At 39.0% G+C, this 20,739-nt stretch overlaps 1 protein-coding gene across 1 annotated transcript; it reads right to left on the bottom strand.

The window, feature by feature from the left end:
- Window positions 1-5,526: 5,526 nt before the first annotated feature.
- On the bottom strand, window positions 5,527-20,167 carry LOC116521590 (serine protease 27-like). The gene is made up of 7 exons (XM_032236247.1): window positions 20,110-20,167; window positions 16,808-16,828; window positions 15,423-15,585; window positions 12,219-12,493; window positions 8,760-8,801; window positions 8,420-8,469; window positions 5,527-5,796 (listed from the first exon to the last, which is right to left on the bottom strand). The coding sequence occupies exons 1-7, from the start codon at window positions 20,165-20,167 to the stop codon at window positions 5,527-5,529; spliced, it is 879 nt and encodes a 292-aa protein (XP_032092138.1).
- Window positions 20,168-20,739: the final 572 nt, after the last annotated feature.

Here is a 20,739-nt window from a genome sequence, read left to right as displayed (position 1 = left end):
TAAATAAGGACTAGCTATAGCTGTATACTCATATTTCTTTTAAATATTATTGGTGCAAACATGAGGCTGTTATTCAGTGGCAAAATTAGAAAAATTAAAAATTTCCTCCCAAGACTATTTTATGAGCATTATGGAAGAGAAGCTCATTGTTACATGACTTACTTTAGCTACCATAGGTTTTATTCCCATACACTGGTTTATGTAACAATGAAATATGAGTCATTGAATTATCAGAAAAAAAGCCACAAAAATGAAGCCTGTAATTTTTGGTTACCAGCCCACAGGTTGGAAAGGCACTCAGACAGAGGTGAAATTAAGCAGGTTCTGACAGATTCTGGAGAACTGGTAACGGAAATTTTGACTAGTTTGGAGAACCAGCAAATACCACCTCTGATTGGCCCCAGAGTGGGGAGGGAATGTGGATTTTACAGTATCTTTCTCCTGGAGTGGGGAGGGAATGGAGATTTTCCAGTATCCTTCCTCTGCCACACCCACCAAGCTATGCCCACAGAACCAGTAGTAAAAAAGTTTGAATTTCACCACTGTACTCAGACCTCTGATTTACGCTTGCTGAATTCATCATATAATTTTATTGATAGGCATACAAGACAGAAAGAACAGCATGAGTAAAGATTTAATCAATGCAAATAAACCTAATGCCCTAATTCTATGTCCTTGTCATGGCATCCAGGCATCTAGGTTAAAGTTTTCCTCCCAATCTCTGGCTTGGCTTGGGATAGAAATATATAATCAATTTTCTTCATATATAGATAATAGCTCCAGATCTGTAGATATCTGTCCCAATCTTTCATAGTAGATTTTAAATAGAAGAGATGATCAAATCAAACCATAGTGGAGCAACTAAGGCTTCATTGCTCTCATGATTGGTTTAGCTTCAGCTTTGGCATTTGTTGCCAAAATAACATTTATCAACCTCCATCATCAGGCTGCTTGCCCATATTAAACCGGGTTTCTTAAAAATTCCTAAGGTAAAGGTGCCCCTCGAACATATGTGTTAGTCATTCCCGTCTTTAAGGGGCGGTGCTCATCTCCGTTTCAAAGCCGAAGAGCCAGTGCTGTCCAAAGACATCTCTGTAGTCATGTGGCCAGCATGACTAAATGCCGAAGGCACACAGAATGCTATTACCTTTCCACCAATGTGGTCCCTATTTTACTTCTTGCATTTTTACGTGCTTTACAACTGCTAGATTGGGAGAAGCTGGGACAAGTAATGGGAGCTCACTCCAATACGCGGCACCAGGGATTTGAACCGCCAAACTGCTGACTTTTCAGGTCGGCAAGCTCAGCGTCTTAGCTACTAAGGCACCATGTCCCTAAAAATTCCTACTATTTCATTGTATAACCTGCTACATTTATGCATTCAATAGGAAATGAAATCAATGTCTACACTGAAGAAAATTAACTTTCATTTCCTAATATCTGACTGGAACAAGGACTTAGAATCATAGTGCTTGAAAGGTGGCCTTGGAAGTCTTCTGATCCAACTTTCTATCTTGTCTGAAGCAGGGGAGCTTATCTGAGATAGTATAAGATCTTCTGGCCTAGGGAGGAGGTTGGATTAGGTTGGATCCGAGTTCCCTTCCAGCCTTATGATTTGATTTCTATGTTTATGAATAAAACTTGTTAAACTTTTATTTAAAAAAAGTTAAAATGCAAAACACCAACAAACAGATGAAGAGGGAGAATACTGATGGTGGAGATAACAATACACCAAAAACAAATGCTGTTGATTGGGATCTATGCATGTAATAATAAGCAAGAAGAGTTTTATGGAAAACTGCACAAGAAGATAATTGAATTAGAATATGAAAATATTTGTGTGGAAAGAAGTGCATTATAAAACCCAACACATATGCCCATATTACTCCTCTTAGTTGAATACTGATTAATACATTATTTCAAGATTAGTTTCCCAGCCCTTGCAAAACAGACTGCCAATATTTTTAAACTACTAAATCTATCTGTAGAGATTCTCAGTCATCCAAGTCATAGTTGTCCCAAAGGTGATTTTTTTAAAGAGGCAATTGGACTTTCTTGGTTTTTCTTTGATGACGTTTTTCTTCTCATCCAAGAAGCTTCTTCAGCTCTGACAGGATAGTGGGGAATGGAAGAATTTATACTCCTTGCAGACAGCTGGTCATTTGCATCCTTTCAGAGGGAAGTTGAAGTACTTAGAAGTCTATCTGTGTTCTCAGGTTCACCTGAGTAGTCCTCCTGGTTCCTGTAGTCTACAATTTTTCCTCTGGAAATCCATTCCTACTCCCACACCATTCAAAGAGTGTTCATCCCAAATTGTATAGCTACAGACTTTTAGTCTGTATTCCAAGGGCAATACAAAGTGTAGAGGAATTTAAATATTATTGAATTCAACAAGTACTGATTTATATCTGAAATATATATATATATATATAAAACTTTAGAAGTAGTGAAGTAATATTGTAACTGAAACATGATATAGAAATTCACTCTTCCCTAACTGTCTGTATTACTTTGCAGGCGGCTTCAAATAATTGGAGCTTATCTTAGTCTCTTAGGAGGAAATTGTAAAGACTTGCCTATTAATATGATGATTATGTCATTAATTTCATTAAGAAAAAAGAGAATGTTTTATAAGCTGTGGTGGTGCAGTGGTTAGAATGCAGTACTGAAGGCTACTTCTGCTGCCTGCTTGCTGCCTGCAGTTCAGCAGTTCAATTCTGACTGGTTCAAGGTTGACTCAGCCTTCCATCCTAAGGCTGGAAAAATGAAGACCCAGATTGTTGGGTGTGGGGGAAATATGCTGACTCTGTAAACCGCTTAGAGAGGGCTTGAAAGCACTATGAAATGGTGTATCAGTCTAAGTGCTATTGCTATTGCTAAGTCTTTCTGACTGGTAACACAAAAGCATCCTAAATGTTTAGTAACACATACTTCAGGTTGCTTGCCTGAAACATTGTCAACTGACAGGACCCACAGGATATGGCTTTGTATTACGGTCTCTGTCTATGTAACCATGCCACACAACCACTCTACAAAATCTGTTCCCAGACTGATTGGCTCCAATTTAAGGTAACAAATAAAATAAAAATAATCCTTGGGAAACAGTTTCCTTCATTTGAAAGAGTATCTATTTATTCTGGAATGTTTCCAACACAATATAAAAATGTACACACTTTTGCACATTTTATATCTCCTACTTACTCTAACGATATTTACTTGGCCATGTGAGAAACACAATATAAAAAAAGATGTGGAGACTCTAGAAAGAGGGCAGAGACGTGGAACAAAGACGATTAGGGGGCTGGAGACTAAAACATATGAAGAACAGTTGCAGGAATTGGGTATGTCTAGTTTAGAGAAAAGGAGGACTAGGAATGAGATGATAACAATGTTTCAATATTTGAAGGGCTGCCACTAAAAAGAAGGGTCAACCTATTTTCCAAAGCACCAGAAGGCAAGACAAGAAACAATGGATGGAAACTAATCAAGGAGAAAAGCAACCTAGAACAAAGGAGAAACTTCACAACAGTGAGAACAATTGAACACTGGAATGGCTTGCTTTCAGGAGTTGTGAGTGCTCCACCACTGCAGGCTTTTAAGAAGAAACTGGACAGCCATTTATCTGAAATGGTACAGGATCTCTTGCTGAAGAAGGAGTTGAATTAGAAGACCTCCAAGGTCCTTCCAACTCACTTATTCTATGTTATTATACTAAATATCTGACCTAAGAGGGGCTTTTGCTTAATCCAGCAACCATTCTGCTAAAATAAATTCACAGAGGATTGCAACCTAAGCCAATAATCTAGCTTCTTCAAAACTATTTGGAAAATAAAAGTTGTTTTAATTGCTTTCCTTTTCCTGGGTGATCTGCTTCTTTATAACTCACCAGTAAATAAGAAAAGCAAGAATGTACATTCTGCTTCTAAATATCAAGGCCACATATCTTTTAATCATTTGAATTAAATCTCTCAAGGTGTTTTAAAAGCGTAAATATTGCTTTTATTGTTATGATACATCAGAGTGAAATTTTACAGTGATAGATATAATTTGTTCCAGGAGCAGCATAAAATAATATATATGGAAAAATATCCAGTAGTAATACAATAATAAACAAAATCACATATTAAAATAAGTTAAAGGAGAGAAATAAAGGGATGGGAATTAAGTACAATAATTAAAGAAAGTTATAGATTACAAATTTTACAGTAAGATGATTCCAGTGAAATCCAGTGGCTTCTAACAAGAGTAGCTGTAGCAAAGTCATTCCTTTCCTGAAAAATTCACATAGTTAAAGAAGACTTGGAGATTTTAATTTTAGTTCAGGGGTAGAACAATTCTGCACTTTGAACTCTTCAACAGGGCCAGGAATCACCCTTCTGGAGACTTCAAAAATCTTCTTCCAATGAGTGCCAGATTGGGTGATCCAGTTGGTCACTTTTGTAGCCAATCAGATGTTGAGATGATGTCCAAAATCAGGACACAAATTCTTTTATGAATTTATATTGATAGGAGTGTTACAGAAGTGGTATTCAGACAGTTCTGACTAGTTCTGGCGAACTGGTAGTGGAAATTTTGAGTAGTTCAGAGAATTGACAAATACCACCTCTGGCTGGCTCCTACCCCATCTATTTGCTGCCTCTTGAGTCCCAGATGATCAGAGTCCCAGTTGATTGTCTGGGTCTTCTTTTGTTGCCCTGCACAGGAGAACAGAGCTGGAAAGCAGGTTAGTGAGATGACGAGGGAATGGGGATTCTACAATATCCTTGCCCTGGAGTGGGGAGGGAATGGGGATTTTGCAGTATCCTTCCCCTGCCACTACCACCAAGCCACACCAACCAAGTCATGCCCACCAAGCCATGCTACACCCATAGAACTGGTAGTAAAAAAAATTAAATCCCACCACTGGAGTGTTACCTGTAGGTCAGTGAAACAAGGTTCAAATCAGAACCCGGTGCCTAGTTGAGTGCTGAAGAAAACAAAAAATGGAGAAAGCACTCCACCCTTTAGGTGGACATTGCAACATCTTCACTGTTTTAAAGATACATGTATTTTCATAGTGATCTCAGAGATTATTTGAAAACAGAGTATGTTCCTTGAATCAAGTCTGTCTGGCAGCCCAATATTGTTGTTCTTTTTGTTGGCAGGCTAAGTGCTGTTGGAAATACATTTTGGTGGGGAGAATGGAAACTCTTTTGTGGGGAAGGAAGAGCAACAGCATATTATATGATATTAGGAGGAGGAAGAGTAGTACCATAGTCAGCAATCAGAGTTTAGGCTTCTGAAGATTTTGGAAAGGTCCTCTCAAGTTTGGTAGTATGCAATTCTTATCATGATTCTCAGCCAAAGACCGAAGAATGGTCAGTATTATCTTCATTCTTGTTGTAAGCAACATGACTTAAATCATTTTGTTATTGATTTAAAACTGATTAGAACTTTAATGCTGATCTTCCTCCAGTTTGGAGAATGTGTAGATTTTTATGTAGAGCTGCTGCACCAGCTCTGGGGACATAGGTAAGCTGAAGGATCTCAGAAGACAATCAATTTGACAGATATCAGTAAAAGCACAGTATTGTATCCTACACTAAAAGCAGGTGTTACACTATTACTTTCAGGTGTGCAGTCTGAAAATGTTATGTGGGGTATATGATGCCGAATCCAATCAGCATAGTGTGCTACTGAAGTGTAAACACCAGGTACACCAGCTATGCCGCAGCCTAACCCCCAGCTCACAATCCCAGTCAAGAGCCAATTTTCATTTCCATCACATTGGCAAACCATAGGTCCTCCAGAATCACCCTGGAAAGAGAAAGATGTATGTTATCACATGTTTATAGGAAGACTGCTTCATTCCGATTTTGAGAAATTGAAACGCAAATTTCTTTGCAGCAAAGTATTTATTCCTTAAACTAAACAGCTCAACTTTTGCCTGGGAATCTTCAGTAATTGCTGGTTCGCCAAACATACTTATCACAGTTTTTGGGTTAATGAAATATATTGATTGATAATTCAGTGAAATGGGTCTGTACACTACACTGCACCATACTCTAAGTCCCACAACCTCCCTCCCCTCAAAAGGTAACCATAATTAACACTGTTAATAAACAGCAGGATGTTAACTGTTCTGAAAAACATAACTGCATCCATGCAAGGTAATAATATTTCCTTTGCTATGTCATGAGACAAATCAATGGTATCACGATGCCATTTGGAGAATGGGGGAAACTACCCTTTCCCCCAAAACTAAGACCTCCTGGAAAATAAGCCCAATTATGCTTTTGAGTACTTACGCTAAAATAACCCCTCCCTCGAAAATAAGCCCTGCCCAAAAATATTGCAACATAGCAGCAGCCCATGAGGTGACCACGCTCACTGTCTCCTGCACCTCAAAAATAATAAGACCTCCCTGAAAATAAGGCTAATCACTTATTTTAGCGATGTGTGTCAAAAGAAAATAAGACCCGGTCTTATTTTTGGGGAAACATGGTACTATTGATATCCATCACTTGACTGACTACTTGTAATTGTCATTTTTAATCACATCCTCTTGCACAGAAATTGATTAAATATAATCTAAAGAACCATAAGAGTGATCTAATATTTTAGTTAAAAATGTGAAGGATGCATTTGATGCATTGTTGGAGAAAGAAAAATATTGCTTCTAAAATGGTCAGTTTGGCTGCATCTGTGTTGATCATTTTAAACATATGAATACTCTATTCCATGTTTATTTTTGTCTTCTAAATGAACATACATACACTATCCTTTCCTTAGCTGGATGACAGCTAGTGTTGTGTAGCAATTTGAACTCAGTCTCCCAACTTTCAGGAGTATGAATTTAGTCCTACTCACACCATCTTAAAGCGGTCACACCTTTTCCCAGAATCACCTGGCTGTCCTAGGTACTCTGAAACTCATATCCAAAATGAAATCCAAAGTGCTACACAGTCGAATTTAAAGCCATATGAATTTATTACTATTGCTTAAATCCTCTTCAGAACTAGTCAAAAGAAGCAGTATATGGGTCATCCCTCTTAACTGTTTTGGACTTTAAATTTGGTTAGGGATTTATATTCATAGGAATAAGAATTCATAGGAATTCATGTCCAAAATATTTGGACAACAACAAGTTGAGCCAGTAATGCATTTTAATGAGAAATGAGCCACAGTGGCCCAGTGGTTAGAATGCAGTACTGCAGGCTACTTCTGCCGCCTGCTGGCTGCCTGCAATTTGGCAGTTCAAATCTCACTAGGCTCAAGGTTGAATCAGGCTTCCATCCTTCCGAGGTGAGTAAAATGAAGACCAAAATTGTTGGGGGAAATATGCTGACCAGTGATGGGTTGCAGGCGGTATGCCCCAATATGGGCATACCGGTATCTGCTGGGAGCATTGGGTACCGTTCTGGTACCCGCCTGCCGTCCTTAGCTGTATTTGAACTCTTTGGAACTTCCGCACACATGCATGGAGCGCATGGCAACTTCCCGACTCTCTGCCAAGCAGCTAGAGTATTGTGGAGGTGTTGCAGATCATCACAGGAGGTAAGGACGCATGTGCACATTGTGCGCATGTGCACGCGTGCAGTGCCCGCATTCATGTGGTGGACACAGAGCCCCAGTTGCAACGGGATCCGGAACCTACCACTGAGGCTGATACTGTAAACCATTTAGAGAGGGTTGTGAAGCACTGTAAAGTGGTATATAAGTCTAAGTGCTATTGCTATTTTTCATCTCTTAGCACATGGCTGAGCAATTTTTATCTTATGCAGGGCAGTTGGATATGTTATTTTGCCCTGTGTTCTTTATAATTACTGGAGATAGAAGATCAGAAAATGTTTGGCCTAATTTTTAAATATTTTTGCAGGGGTTTCATTGAGTTTCTGAGAGTTTCTTAGCTCCTCTGTTTTTTGTCTTAATCAGCAAAATTCAGCAGCAATCACTCCACTGATTGAAAATTTCCATGAAGCTTTCCATCAAATTCCAGGAGTTGAATCTTGATGAGTTTTTCTGGACACTATATAAGGTTTCTTGTTGATGATTGCCCATACCTATCTTGGGAATTTGAAAAGCACTGAATGCACACTTCCCTGAGTGAAGGAAGCTCTGGGAGAACTCTGCATCCTTTATGAGCAGGTTCATAAGTTTTCCATGTCATCATTGATAAGTTTGATGCATCAAACCTAATTTTTAATTAATTAATTCATTCATTAATTAATCAATCAATTAATTAATTCTCATTGCTCAATTCATGGCACCATAAACTAACATTAAGGGTTAATGTCATATATAACTCATCAGATTGTTAGCAACTTCACTATCCACCCAAGATTAAAACTAACCCAGTTTAACACATTACACAAATTCAATCACTACAATTTTAACTATCTTGTATCATAGAAATTTAGCTAAGTTTTCAGCGCCATACCTGACAGGAATCTTTGCCACCCTCAAAGCTACCTGCACAGATCATACCGTCTCTGATAGGGGAATGGGGCAATATTGAAATATTGAACATGTTGTAGATAGAGTTGCAATAATCTGTATTGATGATAGATATTTCCACTTCTTGAAGGTTTTTGGGAGGCTCCAGGTCCACTGAAAAGAAAGGATAAAGTTGCATTATAAAATGCAGAGAACAAGTAACTGAGTTTATGTTCACTGTAACTTTCGTGCCAAATCTTTAATATTCCTCAACTTCATTTATAAAAAAACAATTTTAGTTTTTCTTGTTGCGATTTGCCAGAAGACAGACTTGCTAACCACACTGATTATTTTAGGGAAATATTGGTGTTGCCCCAGTCCGATCTCTTAGGAAAGACAGGTTCTCAACTCTAACTGGTTGAAGTGATAGGTTCTTTTACTAAAATATGCTGGCTGCAGTAAAGTCAGGCTAATTTTTTTTGCATTCAAAAGATATAGAAAATTTCCCCACATCCCAGCTCTCCCCTCATGACCAGTCCATTTTCATCCAATAAGACTCCAGTGTTTTGAGAACCCTGAGATGTTTAGGTAATTCACATACTTTCTCAGGGTGAATGGCTTTGAGTGCTGGTAAAAACTGGTTCTAAGCTCTCCTGCTCTTTGACAAGCTGTCATTCCCCGCTCTCAATTTCCCATCACATATACCTGGAAGGTAATTGCCCATTTGTTCCCTCTCCCAGGTCCCGCTCTTCCCTCTTATCTTTTGATGGCAGGATCCAGCATGGTGCCAAGCTGAAGATGGCAGATCTAACAGAGTTGTTTCCCATATATTTTTACTGCTCTTATCTCCCAAAACATAATAGAACAGGACAGGAAAGAAACATACCTATGTGTCATAGGCACATTAGTTGTCTGTTGAAAGTAAATTATGATGGGGCAAGAAAAACTAAAACTTTTCAACCACTATGTTCTACACATAATTACATATACAACAATGTGAGATCACAGGTGCCAGTTCTTAGCTGATGTACTAGAATTTTGACTAAGGGATGAGTAAGATGCAGTCTTGTGATTATATCTTCTCTCCAAGCTGTCTGGTTGATGTAAACCAACATAAACTATTTTAGCTGGAGAACATATGAAATATAAATAGGCATTTCACTTAAAAAAAATCTCTGACACTCCTTTAAACCAAGACTGGAAGCTATCTTGACCCCTTCCAGTCAGGCTTCAGACCCGGTTACAGCACAGAAACCGCTTTGGTCGCATTGACCGATGATCTTTGGAGAGCCAGAGATGGAGGATATCCCTCCATCCTGGTTCTCCTTGACCTCTCAGCGGCTTTCGATACCATCGACCATGGTATCCTTCTGCGACGACTGCGGGAGGTGGGAGTGGGAGGCACCGTGTTGCGGTGGTTCTCCTCCTACCTCTCGGACAGGTCGCAGTTGGTGTTAGTGGGGGGGCAGAGATCGACCCCTAGGCCCCTAACATATGGGGTGCCTCAGGGTTCGGTCTTATCCCCCCTACTATTCAACATCTACATGAAACCGCTGGGAGAGATCATCCGCAGGCACGGGATAAGATACCATCAATATGCGGACGATACCCAGTTGTATCTGTCCGCCCCGTGCCAACTCAATGAAGTGGCAGACGTGATGAACCGAGGCCTTGAGGCCGTTATGGACTGGATGAGGGCTAACAAGCTTGTACTCAACCCAGAAAAGACCGAGTGGCTGTTGTGCTTCCCTCCCAAAGATTCGACCAATATTCCATCACTCAGGCTGGGGGGTCAAATTTTACACCCCTCAGAGAGGGTTCGCAACTTGGGAGTCCTCCTGGATCCACAGCTATCCTTTGACCGCCACCTGACGGCTGTGACCAGGGGGGCATTTGCCCAGGTTCGCCTGGTGCGCCAGTTGCAACCCTACCTGAATCGGGAGGCTCTCACAACAGTCACTCGGGCCCTTGTGACCTCTAGGCTGGAATACTGCAATGTGCTCTACATGGGGCTGTCCTTGAAGAGCATCCGGCGACTTCAGCTAGTCCAGAACGCGGCCGCGCGAGTGATCGTGGGTGCACCTCGGTTCACCCACATAACACCTATCCTCCGCGAGCTGCGCTGGCTACCTGTCGATCTCCGGGTGCGCTTCAAGGTGCTACTAGTCACCCATAAAGCCCTTCATGGTAGTGGATCTGCGTACTTGAGAGACCGCCTTCTGCCAATTACCTCCCTGCGACCAATTAGATCTCATAGATTGGGCCTCCTCCGAATTCCATCTGCCAGCCAATGCCGGCTGGCAACTACAAGGAGGAGGGCCTTTTCAGTAGTAGCTCCGACCCTTTGGAACGAGCTCCCCGTGGAGATTCGTACTCTCACCACCGTCCAGGCCTTCCGCATAGCCCTTAAGACCTGGCTAGCCTGTCAGGCCTGGGGACAAAGATAGCCGCCCCTCCCGAATGATGAATGAATGTTGCTCATTATTTTTACTTTATGTGTGTCTACGTCATTGTTTGTATTCCCCTTTCCTGATTTTATGTGAGCCGCCCTGAGTCCCCTCAGGGAAAAGGGCGGCCTATAAATGTTAATAAACTCTAACTCTAAACTCTAACTCTAACGCCTAACCACTGTATAGTTTAATTTGCTTTGTGGCCCTCCATCCCACCCTATCCCTCATATTATGTATAGGTCTTTGGGATGAAAAGAATGCCAATTCAGAACCCAAATGCATTACTTCTTTACTTGATCCCTGTTGTTTTGCAGCTATTGGTGTGTGCATAAAATCAGAGAAAATTCAGTTCAAGTCAGAATCAATTCTAGTTTGTGACCTGATTCAGTTTTGCAGTTTGCTTTGATTCTGATTTGATTGGAATCCAAACCTCTTTAAGATAATCAGACTGCCGTGAAGAATCCTCCATTAATTAAAACTGAAGATTTGAAATTTGGTGTGATCTAGTTCAAATTTACATATTAAAATTTGGGAGCAAACTTCAGTTTGGACTTCTGGAAAGATTAAAAAAACACTTAGAAATCACCTAATTTGGTTTGCTGTTTCCAACCAGGTTCCCAGATTTCTTCTGCAATTTCACTTTGATGGGGTGACTCAACTGATCATTTTGGAATCAAAACACCCTTCAGATATTTTAGTGCCATTTTCTGCCACTGGAAATAAGGACCTCATTTGATGTCTGGGACCTGACTCAGATTAATCTTTGCTGGTGCTATTATGGATTTTAGTGGCAATAGGTTCTACTACCTATGTCACTATCCTGAGCTTGCTGCTAATTCTTGAACCTTAAAAAGAACCTTAAGAAAAAGAAGAATCCTACTACTTTTAAGTAAGCCAAAATGATTTTTAAACCCACACAAAGCTCTGTTTTGCCTTCTTCATTCTTGTCTCTAACCTGGTCTCATCCCAATTTAAACCCTACATCATTTTCAGCTACTCCATGCGTCTAATGAAAGTTTATGTCATTTAATAACATTTACTACATTAAAGGGGTCTTTTCAGATTCCCTCTGATTTATAACTCTACTGTGTAACTTTATACAGGGTTTTATGCAAAACTCTAGTTTGGCCTCAGTTTCAATGCAGAATAATGATCCTCTCAGGTTTGTATCTGGAATATTCTCCAGCATCTTCCTGGATTAAACTGTGCCCCGTTAGTTCTTAAAGTAACGTCAAGTTACTTTGGTGTAATAAGCAAATCACGGAATCTTTAAACATATCAAATTGCATAGATTAAGATGCGAAAGGATGAAAAAGTGTCAGATCAAACACGCAACCCATTTCCCTCACTCACCCTTAGTATCTGTTCTTCCCCATCCAGTGATCCAGCAGCTGGTATTGTCAGGGAACTTCACAGAAGATTCTGGGAGACACATAGGCAAGATGTATTTGGTGATGTCCACAGTGTCATTTAGCTCCACCAAAGCGATGTCATACATAGTGTCATTAGCTGAGTAGTTAGGATGAGGAATAATCTGTTGGATGCCAAACTTCTTTGAGTTATTTGAAGGGTTCATGAGTTGATGGTGACCTAGCCCCACAAAAATTTCCTCAAAGCCTTCAGGCATCCTGTAAGGGACAATTAAAAAAAAAATGTCAACAGCAATTTATGGATGTGGATCTATTAAGAGTGCTGCAGGATTTCAACATTTGCTGAAAAAAATCTTGAAGTTTGTTGCCAGGGGCACCAGATTTTGTCTGCATTTAATTTCAGCATGTTTCCTCATATCCAGCTTTGCCATATTTAAAGATGCCAACAGCCTTGTTGGAGTTTGGCAGGAAAGAACAATATTTATTCATTTGTATACTGTTTCTATCAGTGCTGGTTCAGGAGTACATGGTGTCCCTAGGCTACATTGGCTGATGGCTTCGCTTCTTGCCAATCTGGGGATTAGCATTTTTGGAATGATTAGGAACTACTGGCATTGGCACCCACAAGTCAGTGCTTATTTAGCTTCAATCTAAATCCAGCTCTGATTTCCACATACAGTATCCACAAGGTGCATTGAGTGATATGCAAATGGGAAAGTATCTTCCATTGAAACTCTGCAGAGTAATGCAAACTTTTATTAATATATAACTGAAGCAGTTTTGGTCAAAAAGAAAAAAAAAAGCATTGTTGTGTCCCTTTTGTATACAGGTAGTCCTCAACTTATAAACAGTTTGTTTAGTGACTGTTCAAAGTTACAATGGTACTGAAAAAAAGTGACTTAGGACCATTTTTCACACTTATCACCATTGAAGCATCCCTATGGTTATGTGATTTACATTCGGATGCTTGTCAACTGACTCATATTTATGACAGTTGTAGTGTCCTGGGGTCCTGGGAGCCCCTTTTGTAAGCCTTCTGACAAGCAAAGTCAATAGGAAAGTCAGATTCACTTAATAATCATGTTACTAACTTAACAACTGCAGCGATTCACTTAACAAACTTGCCAAGAAAGTTTGTAAAATGGGGCAAAAATCACTTAACAAATTTCTCACTTAGCAACATAAATTTTGGACTCAATTGTGGTCCCAAGTCAAGGACTACTTGTATGTTCTTTTATTTGTGATGCAAGCACGAAAGAATTGGCAGTAAAATAGCCTTGATGTAATGCCATTTTCTTCATTTGACTCCTCTGTGACTATTTCTGAAAGACAAAAAAATCTCCACAGTGGATGTGGTAGTTTCTGGAGGCAGCAGAATAGAAGAGAAAGAACTGGAGGTCATTAAATCACTGAATCCAAAGACCTGCGAATAGAAATAGAACTACTCCGAATATGAATAAGGGCATATTCAGGGAATTTGTAGGAGATATAAGTAAAGCATATATGAGAGGAGTACTGATGAATATATATATATATATACATATATATATATATATATATATATATATATATATATATATATATATATATATATATATATATATATATATATATATATATATATATATATAAACAAGGGCAAAGACAAAAAGAGTTGGAAGAGGAAACCAAAAGAAAAATTTGAGATGTATCTAAATTGTGTTATAGAGGAAGGAGGCATAAAGGGGACAAAATTAAGGGTTTGGAAACAGATAGATATTTAGATAAAGAGATAAGGTCCCTAGCTAGAGAAGAGTACAGGAAAAGCTGAATCAACAAATAACTTCTGGGGAAATCCTGTAGGTAATCAATCAATTAAGATTAGGAACAATGTAAACTGCTTAAGTTTGTGTAATGGTAAGAAGCTGAGTTCAATGTAGAGATTTTACTGACTTTCTTTCTTCTCTTTCTTTTTTCTTTCCCCCCCTTTTTTTTCTTTATTATTTTTTTCCCTAACTTACTTGGTTTTAACACATTTTAGACTGTGTTTGATAAAAAGCTATACCGTGTACGGGCTCCGGGAAGTCGGGAGGGGGGAAGGGAGGTGGGGTAATAGGGGGGAGGGGGGGGGAGGGGGGAAATATAGTATGTGCCAGTTTTTAAAATAACATGATTGCACTTGTATACTGTTGCTCTTTTTTTAATTTTAGTATAAAAATAAGAAGTTGAATATATCGATGGATAGTAGAAATACACCGAAGTGAGGAGCAGAGGGAAAGAAGAGGGAGGGGTAGAGAGGGAGGGAGAGAGGACTGGAAGGAGGGTGAGATGGAAGGGAGGGGGAGAAAGGAGTGTTAGAGGGGGAGGGGAAGTAGGAGAGGGGAATGTTGGAGGGGAGAAAGGAAAGTTGGAGGGGGGAGAAAGAAAGGGTGTATGGAGGGTTGAAGCGTTATATTGGTTTTGTATTTGGGGGAACATAAGGAGGGCTGTGTTTATCGCTCAATGTTATATGGCCCCAATCATGCACAGTATATATGTGATTGTATGAAATGAAAATGAAAAATGAAATAAAACATTTGAAGATGAGAAATAGAACTACTGGCAAAAGAAAGCAAAGGTAATACCAATAGTAACAGCCCAGGGGTGGGTTTCAACTGACATTACTGCTGGTTTGCTCATGCACATGCTTTACAATTCAATAGAAATTGTTCTGCGCATGTGCAGAACTAAAAAAAAAGATGGTGGTGGCAACGACGGCAGCGGTGACTGGGGAACTGGTTGAGGGGCGTGGCCAGCCTAGGTTGCTGCTGGTTCTGCAACCCAGGCCGGAATTCCACTATCGGTTTGGCTTTACTGGGCCGAACCAGTAGAAACCTACTTCTGTAACAGCCACCTTGTGTGCAATCTCAAAGCACCTATTTGAATACCCCTGGCATTGACAAAATCACCATTAGTCAATTGCAAAAAGGCAGCTTTCTACATTTTGCAACAGCACCTTTAACACCATCAAACAACATCTGCCTATTCCATGTTCTTGGGAAAGATTTGATAGTTGGATAAAAATGGCACATCCAGTCTAAATATCTGGCTATGTAACAAGCCATAATATTGCTGTTCCCTGGAAACTCTAGTTTATTAAAAAGAATAGCATCGTAATAATAGCCATCCATCTATTTTTCTCACTTAATTTTACAGTCCAGTAACTTACCAGCTGAAGCAATGAGCAGCTGTCAGCACCCAGTTCTTGTCTATGAGGGTGCCACCACAAAAAGTTATGTTGAGTACTGTAAGACCTGCTTGCCAGGGCCATGCCCCCTCAGAAGCTGGTTGGCCTCCAACAATTCTTGTAGAGGTTAGTGGCTTCTTACAACCTTCCAAGAAAGAGCAGAATAGAAGAGACCAGGGAGAGAAAGAAAGAGAGGGAGAAGGAGTTTGGTGTAATGGTTAAGGTACCAGGCTAAAAAGTGGAAGACTATGAGTTCTAGTTGTATCTTAGATATGAAGCTACTGGATCACCTTGGCCAGTCATTGTCTTTCAACCACTTTCAAAATACTGCCTGAACATTATAGGGACTAATCCAGGCAGTTGCCGGAAGTCAACCTTGACTTGAAAAGGAACAAAAAAAATTGATTTAGATTTTGGATTATAATAAGAAATTAAGGGAACTTTTCCCCATACCTCTGAAGCTCAACAACTGAAACCCTGCAAGAAAAAAACTTTCTCTTTTTGAATGAATTTGTATATGACTTTCAGAAGAAAGTTTCCAATGATTTTGTGTCTCCTGGGAAACAAGTTAATATTTAACATGAATATCTACATAACTTGTCAGTATGTGATTCACTCCTGTGTTTAGATCAGCATAGGCTTCATTCATATGTCGATTTTGATCCAGTCCCAAGAAAAAGCCTGGTTTCTTTTTTAATATGGAAGAGGATAACTCAACCATGTCAAATAATGAATTACTTGTCAAGGAACAAAGCATTCTAAGATATTATAAAATAACCTTTGTTGCCATTTTTCTATGTATATATTAAAACTGAAATTCTGATGCCTGCTCTCAAAAGGACACCTACACCCACTATGTCCTGGATAGTGCTTATATGCCATGTCCTTGATAGAAGGCACTGAACCTCCAATAATCTTTTTTGCTGTCCTTACCACTCTGCACCACCTTCCTGTCCAAAACAGTAATACTTCCAAATCAAACACTAATACAATATAAGAGGCTCTTTTCAATTGTCCCTCTGTAGAAAGTGGTAAGGACAGGGGGAAGAAAGATATGCTCTTCTGCTATGGTGTAGAAAATGCAGGTGCTGCCATGCCCGCTACACCAGCGTCTCGCTGTTGAGCGACCAAGCTAGCTGACTCATTGTTTCATATTATAACTTATTTATAACATTTCTTTGCCTAACTCATTAGCAATAAGAAAATGACAAAATGCAATTGGAGTTATAGCAATGGCTCTGAAGATTATATTGTACTAGAAGCAACATAACAACATATCTAAGGTTTTGTAAAAGGCAAATGGGTTTCCTTTTCACCATTCAGTGCCAATTTTGCAAAAGGTTTTTAGGGTACATAGAAATTCCTACCTATTTCTGGGTCAGCAGCAGCTGTTGGAAAAAGAAAAGATACGTAATTTTAATTTTCCAAATAAGATTTAAAAAAAAACCCCAAGGAATTTAAAAAAGGGGTAAAATATAATAAGAGATTCTGGTTATAGTTAGTTCTGGGGTGTTGTAAAACTGATACATATGACAAGTTATTGCAGATTGCCAGTTCCATCAGAGATGGAGTTCAGGATCCCTATTATCTCAAGAAAGATGGTTGGCTAATGAGAAGAAATGGGCTAAAATGGACTCTAGTCCTACCTAGTTTATAGTGCCCATTTCAGTATCTTTTCTTCTAACTTCAAGAAGTATTTCAAAACCAGGTGAAGAACTGACCCTGAAGCTAATAAAGTATACTCCTCAAGTTATAACTACAGTTGGGACCATAATTTTTGTGGCTAAACAAGGGGGTTATTAAGTGAGCCATGCCCGATTTTACAACCTTTCTTGCCATGATTATCAAGCGAATAACTGTAGATGTTAAGTGGATCACATGGTCATTAAGTGAATCCAACTCCCCCACTGACTTTGGTTGTCAGAATCTCTCTCACAAATGGTGATCACATGTTGCCAAGTGGCTAAATTTGGATCATCTGACCATGAGGATGCTGTATCAGTTGTAAGTGTGAGGACTGGTTGTAAGTCACTTTTAAAAGTGCCATTGTAACTTCAAATGGTCACTAAACAATTATAAGTCAAACACTACCTGTATGTCTTCTCATTTTGTTATTTTTACTTGAAGAAAGCTGTTATTGTTTTCTGTTTGCTAATGGCTTTCTTCAGTGGGTTAAGGGAAGCTTGGGATAATTTGGCTTTATAGTGTTTCACATTTTGTTAGATGCCAAAATGTGGACATCCACACGTTGGAAAATTACTGTGAATAATTTCCAGTTCACTTTGCAGCCAGCACACTCTCCCTTGCTCCCTTCCTCCTTATATGAGGAAACACACCTGCCATTCAGATTGGCTAGCAAAAATATAGCTTAATGTTTATTAAAACACCAGCAAAAGTAAGATAAAATAGTTAACTAGGAAAATGGGACAGAGGGCAAGCTAAAGCACACAGAGAAACAAACTATATATATATGTATATTTATATAAAGGGCACTGAACCTTCTCAAAGTCACCCAGATCAATGCTGTGCATAATTAATATAAACAATCCCAGAAGGAGTGGCGTTGACTATTCTAGATTTAACTCTCTTACTGCAATAGATGTAGGAGTAAGATGGAAAGAGAGCCCAAGTGATCCTTTTTCCATTTTGCACCCTGAAAGAAACAATTGGTAGATGGAAATAACATCTCCAATACATTATTTCTTCTCTGGAGGAGGCTTGTGGGGAGGGGAGGCCAGAATGATCAAAGCAGCACTGTGGTCTTGTAATACAAGCCCTGCCCCTTTTTTATATGCATTGTGATGTCACACAAATGTATCAAAGAATGATAAAACTGTGAGCTCCTGAGACACTCATCTCCCAATTTTTATTTGGGGGGGGGGGGTCCTAGCCCAAAATTAGTAAACTTAACAATACCTTTAGTTAAAGAAGAATGAGATACAATTTAAAATTTTATATTATTATTATTATTGTTTTATTGTTAAATGTTTTCTCTCTCTCACACACATAAAAGTCCCTCAGATATTTATTTTATTTATTTAATTCAATTTTAAAATCAATAAATTCATATATAAATTCATACACACATACACACGAGCATATTTTATGCTTAAACACTTAATCTCTCCCCGGTTCAGCTGATAAAGGGAGGAGAACTTGTGGCTTAGAGGTTAGTACAACTGCCTAATAAGTAAGAAGCCCAAGTTTGAATACCAGTAAGGGTGTGGGTAGCTGATGAGAGCTAAATAGCTTGAAATAGATCTATACTAGTCTCCCTTCAGTTTTTTACCAGCAAATATGAGGGCCCATATGAGGGGCACATATAAAAAATTGCTAGGTTTTATATTTTGGGGATAGGTTTTATTTTTGGGGAAACAGGCTACACACACTTACACACATATAATTAATAAATAAAATTAAATATCTCTATAATTGTTAAAAGTGTTATAGGAGTCAGAATAAATTTTGTTCAATATTGAGAGAAAGATACAATTCTGAAAATAATGGACTGGAACTTAAACCTGGAGAATATACAGCAATCAAAAATCTAACAGCACATAACTAATGGCTCGTTGGTTAAAGATACTGAGCATGTCAGCTGTAAAACTGACAGCCCAAGTTCAAGACCCAAAACCATGCAACAGGATGAGCTCCCATTACTTTCTCTAGCTCCTGTCCATCTAGAAATTTAAAAGCAAGCAAATGCAAGTAGATAAATAGGTGGGAAGGTAACAGTGTTCTGAGTGAGTCATGCTGGCCATGACCACATAGATATCTTTGGACATTGTTGGGTCCCTTGGTTAAGAATTGGAGATGAGCATTCTTCCCCTAGAGTTGGACATGACAGGATAGAGGAAACCTTTACCTTTAGTCTCATAAAATGTTATTGAGAATGGGAATAGGTGGTGTATTTTTAATGTAACTTCGCTAGCTTAATAGAATGACTGTCCAAATATTTATCGCTCTCTCTTTCCCATTGCAATTGAATCTAAAACCATCCATCTTCACTCATCCTCCCCCCCACCCTGGCCTGGAATATAGTAATTGTTTTTCTACATTTCTGTTTACAATAGATATCGTCACAACATAGTATCGTTTAATGGTATATGCTATGTCATTTTGGTTGAAATTAATGAAGTCTAGATTTGGTGAGTGTGTAAAGGAGGAATTTCTAGGAAGAAATGCGGTGATGAAATTGTAATGTTATTATTTTATGCATTATTAAATCTATATCCTGGTCTTTTGTTTGTAGAAGTGCTCATATACATTTCATTATGTACAACAATACAAGAACATGAATAAAAATTTATAGTAATACTACAATTAAAATGAAGACCCTAAATTAAAATCAGGATCATTAAAATATTTTAAAAGAACAGAGGTGTCTGAGATTGGGGAGTCAAATAGTCAAGATTACAGATATGGAAAAATAATCAAAGACCCATTTTTTAAAAACCACATCAAAGTGTCTCTTCAATTGCACAGTTGCAGTTACCAACTTGACTTTGTGATTTTCCTCTGTGCACTTTTATTAAATCGTGTATTTATTACTTATCTCACACCCATCTTTATTTCCTTTGAAAGTCAAGGGGTAATTAAAGGGGGGGAGGGGATTTACACATCCTTAAATATGGCCTCCCCCAAACACCTCCCCAGCATCTTTTCTCACCTTGCAATCTAGTCAGATGAAGAAACCAGACAATGAACACAATAGTTGAAAAAGTCATCGTTGTCTTCTGCTGTGATCTGAAAGTAGTTCAGTTCCAATCAGTTTCTCAATTTTTGGTATTGGCTTAGTAAACTGTAACACAAAGAGTAAAGGTATTAAAATCTAGAAATGTCAGTTCTTTACAGCTTCTAGATCAGTGGTGAAATTCAGCCGGTTCTATCCGGTTCGGGCGAACTGGTAGTGCTGGTGGAAGGAGGCTGCGCCCACCCATCTGGATCTCATCATGTCTCGTTTTTGATGCTCTGTGCATGTGCGGAAGGTCCTGTGCGGGTGCTCACATTTGCAAACTGGTAGTGAAGGTAAATTGATTTCACCCCTGCTCTCTAAGAGACAATCTGGTAATATCTACATGGCAGCAGTGGGTACAATACAACCAAAATGAGTAGTTTGTCAGGTATGAAAGGTCTACATATGAGAGTTCAATTAAATTGATTTATCGCTAAAAGCCTATGCACAGAATCCTTTTCAACAAATGTTCAGCACCTGATTGACTAGAGTTAGATAAGGGACAATGGCACATAAATGGGGTGGAATGGAGGTTGTTTGTGGCTATGTAGGAATTCTAGACTG

Source organism: Thamnophis elegans, chromosome Z (genome assembly GCF_009769535.1).
Source record: "Thamnophis elegans isolate rThaEle1 chromosome Z, rThaEle1.pri, whole genome shotgun sequence".
Taxonomy (NCBI): Eukaryota; Metazoa; Chordata; class Lepidosauria; order Squamata; family Colubridae; genus Thamnophis; species Thamnophis elegans.
The sequence above is the reverse complement of the archived record's forward strand: the minus strand, read 5'-3'. Positions and strand labels throughout refer to the sequence as shown.